The 9178-nt window shown below is 41.1% G+C and overlaps 1 protein-coding gene across 1 annotated transcript; it reads right to left on the bottom strand.

Annotated features, from left to right (window-relative positions):
* On the bottom strand, positions 2933–3664 carry LOC109224373. Its single transcript, XM_019388953.1, has 3 exons — positions 3422–3664; positions 3275–3337; positions 2933–3154 (listed from the first exon to the last, which is right to left on the bottom strand). Exons 1-3 carry the CDS (start codon positions 3662–3664, stop codon positions 2933–2935), a joined length of 528 nt encoding a protein of 175 aa, XP_019244498.1.

Below are 9178 nucleotides of genomic sequence, written 5' to 3'. Positions count from 1 at the left end.
GCGCCGCAGCATGTTGTACTAATTTATGATATATGAGAGGCCGAGGGCCTGATTCATTATGCCACGAGATGGCCTATAATAGGGCTTGGGTTGTAAGAGCCCCTCCGGAGTCTGTACACCCCCAGTGAGCGCGGGTACCCTGAGTGAGTGATATGATGTTGCCCGAGGGGCTATTTATGGTTTTCATCATTTTTTTACTCTAAATTTTATTGAACTTCTATTGAAACTGTTAAAAAGATACTTTCCAAAGGATTTTTACTGAAATTGGGTTTTAACGAGATGATTTGACTTGTATACTGTTTTGAAAACATACTGTACTTACTGTGGTGTTATGACGTGGATTTATGTGTTTATTACTGCTCAATCTTTATTTACTTTTATTACTTACTGAGTTGGCATACTCACATTACTCCCTGCACCTTGTGTGCAGATCCAGGAGTTGCGGGTCTTGATAGCGAGCGCTGATCCATCATCCGTCGCGGATACCCGGAGTCGGCAAGGTAGCTGCATGGCGATCGTAGCCTTGCTCTTCTCCCTCTTATCTTCCTTAGACTGTTTTAGTATTTTCCAGACTGTGATAGTCTTTGTTGTATTCAGACAGTCTTTAGTAGATGCTCGTGACTTGTGACAGCCCGATGCCGGGCTTGTGTTTCTTCCGCACTTGTTATTTAGACTCATGTTATGAGATTTTATTTAATTAATAGCTTAAAACATCTTTACTTTGAAATATTGGTTTGATTTGGGATTGTGTCGGCTGGCCTAGTTTTATGATAGGTGTCATCACGACCGGGTTGGTTATGAGGTCGTGACAGTCCTCAAGGACCTCCTTAGACCATCTGCTGCAGGTTGACGTATAGGCGAAGGAATAGAAGGTAGCACATCTGCTGCAGGCTGAGGCAAAGAAGAAGAGTCAGTAGACTCATGTCTAGCAGGCACATGAGGAAGTGAAGGTTGCTGCTCTTCACTAGAACTGGGCAACTCAGGAGCCAAGAAGATTGGTGGTGATGTATCTGTGATGTCTTTGAAGGGAAATATATATTCCCTAAAGGATACATCCCTGTTGACAAAAAAATAATGAGAGTTGAGATCCAATAGAATGTAGGCCTTCTGAGTGTCAGAGCAGCCCATGAGAACAACTGGCTTGGCCCTGGGAAGAAGTTTGTATGTTTCATGAACTTTCCTAGCATAGCACAAACATCCAAGAATTTTTAAGTGACTCAAATTAGGTGCTTTCCCATACAATAGTTCAAAAGGAGAAAGACCATGAAGAATAGAAGATAGCATATTATTTATGAGATACACTGCTGCAAGTACACAATGCCCCCAATATTTGATAGGAATATGGGCCTAAAACCTTAAAGCTCGTGTGACTTCTAGGATGTGACTGTGCATTCTCTCAGAAACTCCATTTTGTTGAGGAGTATAGGCACATGTTCTTTGATGAATGATACCATATTTCTGAAACAATGAGGTGCAGGTAGAGTTGATAAACTCAGAGCCATTGTCTGATCTGACTGCGTTTACAACTTTGTTAAACTGAGTTTGAATGAGGACAATTAGATGAGTAAGCACCACGCATACATCATATTTGTGTTTCAATAAAAAAAAAATCCAAGTCATCCCGGTAATGTCATCAACCACTGTCAGAAAATATCTATTGCCATCATAAGTTGCACAGTTATATGGACCCCAAACATCAAGATGTATTACATCAAATGCAACAACAATCTTAATACTACTAGAAGGAAATGGTAGTCTAGCTTGTCGAGCACAAGGAAAGACACTGCAGTAGTTGATAGTATCAGTAATACTAGCTAGTTTTGGCAGCAAAAGATTTTCTAAGAACAATACTAGATACATGCCGTAGTCTTTTATGCCACAAGGCAACATCAATTGTAGTGTCACCCTACCTTGACTTTATTCCAGCAGCAGTTAATGATACTGCAGTGAGCCTTTTCCCACCATATCTCTGTAGAAAGTATAGACTATCTCTTTCTCTACCAATCTCCCTCACCCTGCCACTGAAGAGATCCTGAAAGAAACAGCAGTCAGGATAGAAGGAAGCAAAGCATTTAAGGTCTCTTTTCACTTTGGAGACTGATAATAAGCTGAACTCGAATTGAGGAACACATAATACATCTTTAAGTGTGCTTCTATCTGAAATATTGCTGTCGCTAGTGTGAGTCACTGGAGTGACATCTCCATTAGGTAACATAATTGTCCTAGGCTTAGAAGGAGTAACTATAGAAGTCTTAGCAAGCAAGTTAGCATCTGGCACCATATGATTAGTTGCTCCAGTATCAATAATCCATAATTATGGACTAGTAGACGCTAAGAGAGTAGTGCTAGTACATGCCACATTTGCTTGAGCATAGGAAGTAGAAGTTGAATTGTTCAGAATCTGCATTATCTGGTCATACTGGTCTTTAGTGAAAGGAAAAACACTTCTTTGAGCATGTGGAGAGGAATCTGTGTAAGGTCTCTGTGCCTGCATAGAGGAGGATCCTGCTATAGCTCGAGTGCTAGGATGACCCTGTGCATGATACAACAAGAGGATACTCAACTCCTTGATTCATGATTTGTTGAGGCTTTTGATATGTAGGCAAGGGAGGCATTGAAGATTGCTGAGAAACCTGGTGTGAAGCATTGTTGGAGTACACATGCATAGTGTATCCAGGTTTAACCATTGCATTATAGGCCCCAGCTCCCCCTTTCTTTTTGAATTTATGATCTGATGGATAATCTATTAGTTTGTAGCAGTTCTCTTACTGTGGCCCTTCATTTTGCAAAATTCACACTGAATATTGTAGTTCTTCCTAAATTTTGGATTGAAGCTAGGTTTAGCACTATATAGTGCAGTTGAATCATAAGAATGTGTAGCATTTACAACTGGTGAGGATCCTAAAATACCAGCAGAAGCAGCTACATCCCTTTAGCTTTCATCACTCATAAGCATTGCATATGCTTGATCAACTGAAGGTAATGGCTTCATCATTAGTATTTGACTACAAGCTTGATAATAAGAATCATTCAATCCCATTAGGAATTGATACACCTTTTGCTTTCGTGGATGAACAATAATCTCCTTTGTCTTGGCAGAATCACAATCAGGAGTGGGTATAATAGATTCAGATTCATCCCAAAAATCCTTGAGCTTCGAATAATAGACAAAGATAGAGGAAGTACCTTGACTTAGGGTAGCAATATCCTTGTGTAAATTGTAGCAACGAGTGTCATTCACTTTGTCAAACCTTTCTTATAAATCCATCCACACCTTCTGTGCATTAGTGGCATAAGCAATACCACTGATTAGGGCTGGTGCAACTGAGTTCATCAGCTATGACAACACAATTGCATTGCATCGTTCCCATTGATACCAATACTTTTCACTAAATCGTTCTTTTGGCCACCTGCCACCAACGATACCTAGTTTATTACGGCCAAGTAATGCAATCCGCATAGATTGATGCCATAAGGAGTAATTATCAGTACCAGTTAGTTGAAATGAAATAAAAGAGATTCCACTTGTGTTTCCCGGAGATAAGTATAATGGATGAGTGATTGCAACTGTAACACCTTCCTCAAATTCATCATAGGAGGATGCATGTGATACATTTTCAGCTATGACTGATGCATTTTCGTGATCCAAGTCATCAATCGCCATTGTTGAAAAATTTTGGGCCTCGAATAAGAGAAGTGAGATCTAAATTGTTTGAGACTGCAGAGAAGAAAACGGAGTAGAGGAGGAAGAGGAGGATCGATTTGTGAGCTTCTATTCAGAGCTCAAGCTCTGATACCATGCTGAAATGGAGATTGAGAGAGAGAATTAAGCCCTAATTAGCGAGAGAAAAGTGAAGAGATAAGAGAGGAGGAGCATCAGAATGAATGTAACAGTGGAAGAGGAAATGAATGCAATGTCTTTGCATTATCTTACTAACTATATATGTACACAACTTTACTAACTAATCTAACTATCTTTCTAACCAATCGCATGCATTGTTAACCGACTAACTAACTCACTAATCCGCTACCTCTTAAATAGACTAAGTTACCCTTTACTCAAGTTACATTATTTGTCTCAACAATAGGCTTACCCGACGTAAACTCGCATTAGCTGAACATATGGATTCCGTCCCGTTCTGATCAGCTACTCATGCGTCCCATTTAATAAGTGTTTTAGTTTGTCGTAGGGTTTAAGATCAAGGAAAAGGAGAATTTTGAAACTACTAATAGCCTGTTTGGCCATTAATTTAACAAAAACTTCTGAGTAGTAATTAATGTTTCACCAAGCTTTTAAAAATTGCTTCTAAGTGTATTTTTCTCAAAAGTGCTTTTGGAGAGAAGCTAATTTTTTTCTACTTTTTCAAAAATGCTTCTACTTTTCCTCAAAAGCACTTTTTTTTCATCCAAAAGATTGGCCAAACACTTCAATATTTTTTAAAAAAAACACTTCTAGGATCGGAAAAGCTTGGCCAAAGAGGCTATAAGTAGTAGTTTTAATTATACCATTATACTTTTGTGATTGTAAGACTATAGCAGTATCACTGAAGGTACGTTGAAAAAGTTTGAAATTAAATTATTTTTAATATAAAAGATGTCATTTTTTTTTTAAAGAAAAAAATATATCACATCAAATGAGATCGAAGGACTATAAAAAACATAGAGGTGGAGACTAGGGTTAAAGTTTATGGATCGAAATTTTATTCTTTTTTATAAATTACAAATTTTAAATCAATAATTTATATATATTTTAATAATTCTTTTAAAATAAATATAAAATTTAAACCAAAATTAATGAATTCGATCGAAAGTCCACCCTGAAAAAACATACCAATATTTTTAAAAAAGTAATGCTTATCTAGAATCCTTTAAAATGTGAATCTTAGGAGAGATTTGATAACCCAATATCGCAGTGTCATTTCCATCTAAAATCACGTACGTATCCTGTAGGGAGCTTGTGCGGGCCATGATTATGAATCTTGCCATGCATGTTTCATATGTGTAGCCTGGAGAGAGTAGCTTAGTAGCTAGGTCTCACTGGCTTCTCAGTAATCTTTTTTAATCCTCTCTTTAAATTTGCAGGAAGACTATAGATATTAGAGCCAGTTCAGTTGAGCACCCAAAGGTTTGTACTCTGAGGCTAAAAATGAACCCCAAATTCAATATACACAATATTGAGTCAGTGAGTCAGGATTAAGCTGGACTTATCCAGGGTGCATCAGGAAAGGAGAGACAAGATAGATTCAAAGAGTGACAGAGCCAGAGTAGACGAAATTGTGATATTCTAAACTAAAGACTGAAGAGATTATTATTATATTAAAGGCAAAAGTTGTAGAGTGAAAAGACGTTAGCATGGTGCATGGCACTGCCACCATTAGTGTAGCAGAGAACTACTCGATCCAGCTCTTTTCTTAGAGAAAGAGAATAGGAATTAGGACGTACTCGTAGGAGTATAAATGTAGATGTGGTCCATAAAAATTTTTCCTTAGTCAAAAAGTAAGGCTTCTATTGTTTTTTTTTTGTTTAAAATAAACATCATCTATATCACCTTTTGTAACAGTCATTGTCATACAGAAGCTTGAAGCTGGGAGCTCCGAGCCGGCAGTCTCTTCTTATTAATTGCCATGTTAAGAATATTACATATTTTACCCTTAACATGAATAACAATTAAATTTATGAGCGGTTTTAAGGATATGTGGATTGATTTAACAGAAATAATCAAGAATATTTGATAAATGAGTTAAAGACAAAATGAATAATCAAACCAAACGTAATGTTACGGCCTAATTCGAACTTAGGTTGAACAGTGATTTTGCCCTCGATCGGACCCTTAGATCGAAGCCAATTGTGAATGAAAAAGAAATAGTAAAGTAAGAACTTGACAATAGCAGGAAAGCAGAAAGATGAATTTGTATTGACTTGGTTTGCGTGTTACAATGTGTGTTATCAAAGAAAAGATCCCCCTTTATATAGTATGAGAGTTTCACCCCTACTACATATCTAAAAAAGGTTAAATCTTCCTTTCTTATTAATTACTGATCCATAACGGTCATCGAGCGAGATCTGCGCCGTGATATATGGTTGGTTGCGAATATCACGACCCTCTATCCGTCGTGTATAATCATTCCATTGTGCTTCCTGAACTCGTTCCGAGTCCAGGGTGCGTCGTTTTATCATGTCCGATGGCGAGCACTTCGTTAACTTTTCACGGGCCTCGATACAAAGAGTATCCAACTTTGATTTCGATCCCGTGTGTTCATGCTCTCACCTCATTTTATTCACTGGGAAATCGAGGTGTGTGTTATCCCCGATTTTGCCCATATACAGATAGTCCCTCATTTTTCGGAGCGTAGGTTTGCTGAAACAAAGGGAAACGATAGATGAACCCCGGTTCCTTCTTTCATACATTACAACCGAGGTAACGGATAAGCCGAAATGTCCCGTCAGTCGTGTCGTTCTAAATTTGGACACGTGTCAGTCACTGGTTGTTTTTCCCCTATAAAAGCTTCGACCTTTTGCATTTCTTTCACTTTTTGATCATAGCTTTTACTTTCAAATTTTTCAACGGCTATTAACTTTTTCAAATCTCCATACCCTGCTTCTTGAACCTTTATATCTTCATCTCTTTCTTCAAATCTTCATATTTTTCCAGATCACGATGGCTAAAACTTCAAAATCTATACCGCAACAAGCGGCTCCCTCATCTTCCCATCCGGCCACAGGCGTCGAGGTGGCTGCCCCCGAGGTGGCTCACGAGCCTCCTTTGAAGAGCTTCATACCTGGGGTTTGCTCTATCATGGATGATTTCAAAGTCAAGAAGGCCACTAGCCAACAAGACAGAGGCGAGGGAGCATGGAGATACATATTCTCCGTCATTGAAGATACCCTTCCCAGAGTCCGGGAGGACTGTAAATGGGAAGGTAAAGACATGGCCGTCCTCGGGCCTAATGACGATATTACTACCCACGCGGAGGGTCAAGTAAGCCCCTTTCTCGAGCATTGACGAGGATCGAGACCGAGGTTGGTAAGGGAAGACCTAATCCCTCCCGAATTTCTGCCGTTCCTCGAGAAATGGAACACATCTCGTAAGTGTCGTCTTCCTTAAGTATTATCTTCTTTTTATTTCTTCTCTCATTTACTGTATTTACGGTCGTGCAGCTGTTTGCCCAAGTTCCTGATGCAATCCTCCGGTTCAAGGAGTGGATTGAAAGGATTTGTAAGCAGATGTCGTACTCCGAGCGCGCGTGGCGCAAACTTTCGAACGGCAAATGAGAGGTCCGTTCTTATGGTGAGGTTCTTCACTGAATAGTTACCACTACACCCCCAACTTACACAATGCTAACCTTTTCTCTCATTTTATAGCTCTGCCTATGACCACCGAACTTAGGCCACTGGATGAGGACGAGGATACGTCCTTACTCGTCGAGCCCTCCATTTTGGGACAGCCCGGGGCTACCATGGAGGAGGAGAATAAGAGGAAAAGAAATTCCTCGGGTTCCCCGGATCCCAAGGTGAAGAGGAAGAAGAGGCATCCACCCGGGTCCGGAAGCCGAAGAAGAATACCAAGTCCAGAGTACTGGACCCCGACTTTCTCTACCGGCTCAGGGATGAGCCCGAAGAAGATGACATCTTCGTTGCCCATGGATCGACCCCTACTGGGGAGCAGGCGACTACCGATAAAGGGGGCCACGAGGTCGATCCCTTTCTGACTCGGGAAACTGAGGGGGAGATGGAGGCTCCAACCTCCCAGGAAATCGTTCCTATTCTAAAAGAGGCGACCGATGTGATTGACATCATGGAGACACCCTCCTATACCGAGTTCATTCTCGAAGAGGCCCAAGCGGGCAAAGAAAAGTCAATTGAAGGAGTACAGGGTTCAGATGATCCCCTCAACTCCATTTTTGACAGCATGGGCATGCCCACATTGGAGGGAATTTTCGTGCTGAGTCACCTGGAGATCGCGAAGAAGGACGTGCCCCTCGAGAGCTGGCGGGACGAGTTCGATCCCAAAACTAGTGAAGCAATTTCTTGCGCCGAGTGTAGAACTCGGGCGCAAGAGAACAATCGTTCTCACAATCTCGGAAGATGCTCGGGTTATGTCTGCTTCGGTGGATGTAGCCAGCTACCTCCGATGCCTGGTGATCGGGGGGGCCAGATAAAGATGAACGAGGTGGGCACGTCAAGTCTTTTTAACGAGGCGTAGAAGGTGCTGAACCGAGTAAGGCATTAACACCTTCATACCCCTTTATGAATTCCATTTAGGTTTTCCTTTGATGCCTCTTACTAATTTCATCATTTTACTGGCTTCAGCGCTTCACCAAAGCTTCCTCTGGTTATGCTTGGAAATCAGCCAGCTCGAGTTCGAGCTCAAAGAGTAGGTCCGGAAGAAGGACATGTACATGGCTCTTAGTGAGCAACAGGACGAGGCCCTTAAAGACCTCCCGATTTTCTAAGCTGAGATAGAGAAGGCTCAGAAGGAAACCTCGACCCTAAAGCGGGAACACGCCAAACAGGTTAAGAATGTAAAGGTCTTTGAAGCTAAAAACGAGCAGATAGTCGTGGTGACTAACAACACAACTTTCCAGGTCCAACAAAATCGGTTCAAGGGAAAAAAAGTGCAACACCTACTTTCAGACCTAATAGACACATTCGTCCTTGTCCGATTACTTGCATACGTCTTCCTCCTCGTCTATTCCTTGTTTCTACGGTTCGATCGAGACTGGCATCAGTGATTGCTATTTAGATTCTTCCTTGGCCAGATCCACATTCCTTGACGTTGAAACTGCAAGCACCGGGATTACCTCGTCACTGGGAACATCTCCTTTACAGCTGGCTGCTCTCTGTAAATCATCTTGATTTCTCCCGGTGTAGGGAATTTCAACGACTAGTGCAAGGTCGAGGGCACCTCCCTCATGTTGTGAACCCACGGCCTTCCGAATAGAGCGTTATACCTCATGTCCCCTTCGATCACGTTAAACTTTGTCTTCTGGATCGTCCCTGTGGTGTTCACCGGCAGGGTTTCTCCTATTTAGTGGTTTCACATGCCATGTTAAGTCCGTTAACCACCTAGACTACTAGCACTATTTGGTTTTGTAACCCCAACTGCTCTACGATCATCGATCTGATGATGCTGGCCGAGCTACCTAGATCAATCAACACACGTTTAATTTGAGATTTA

Source organism: Nicotiana attenuata, chromosome 3 (assembly GCF_001879085.1).
Source record: "Nicotiana attenuata strain UT chromosome 3, NIATTr2, whole genome shotgun sequence".
Classification (NCBI taxonomy): Eukaryota; Viridiplantae; Streptophyta; class Magnoliopsida; order Solanales; family Solanaceae; genus Nicotiana; species Nicotiana attenuata.
The sequence above is the reverse complement of the archived record's forward strand: the minus strand, read 5'-3'. Positions and strand labels throughout refer to the sequence as shown.

Bases quoted from the DNA above. Each gene is read 5' to 3' on its own strand.
- LOC109224373 (XM_019388953.1), bottom strand. From the start codon at position 3,664: ATGGCGATTGATGACTTGGATCACGAAAATGCATCAGTCATAGCTGAA. The intron at 3,338-3,421 runs GTTGGTGGCAGG...GTGTTGTCATAG, and splicing joins GCCGTAATAAACTAGGTATC to CTGATGAACTCAGTTGCACC. The intron at 3,155-3,274 runs GTGTGGATGGAT...TATTATTCGAAG, and splicing joins ATGCCACTAATGCACAGAAG to CTCAAGGATTTTTGGGATGA.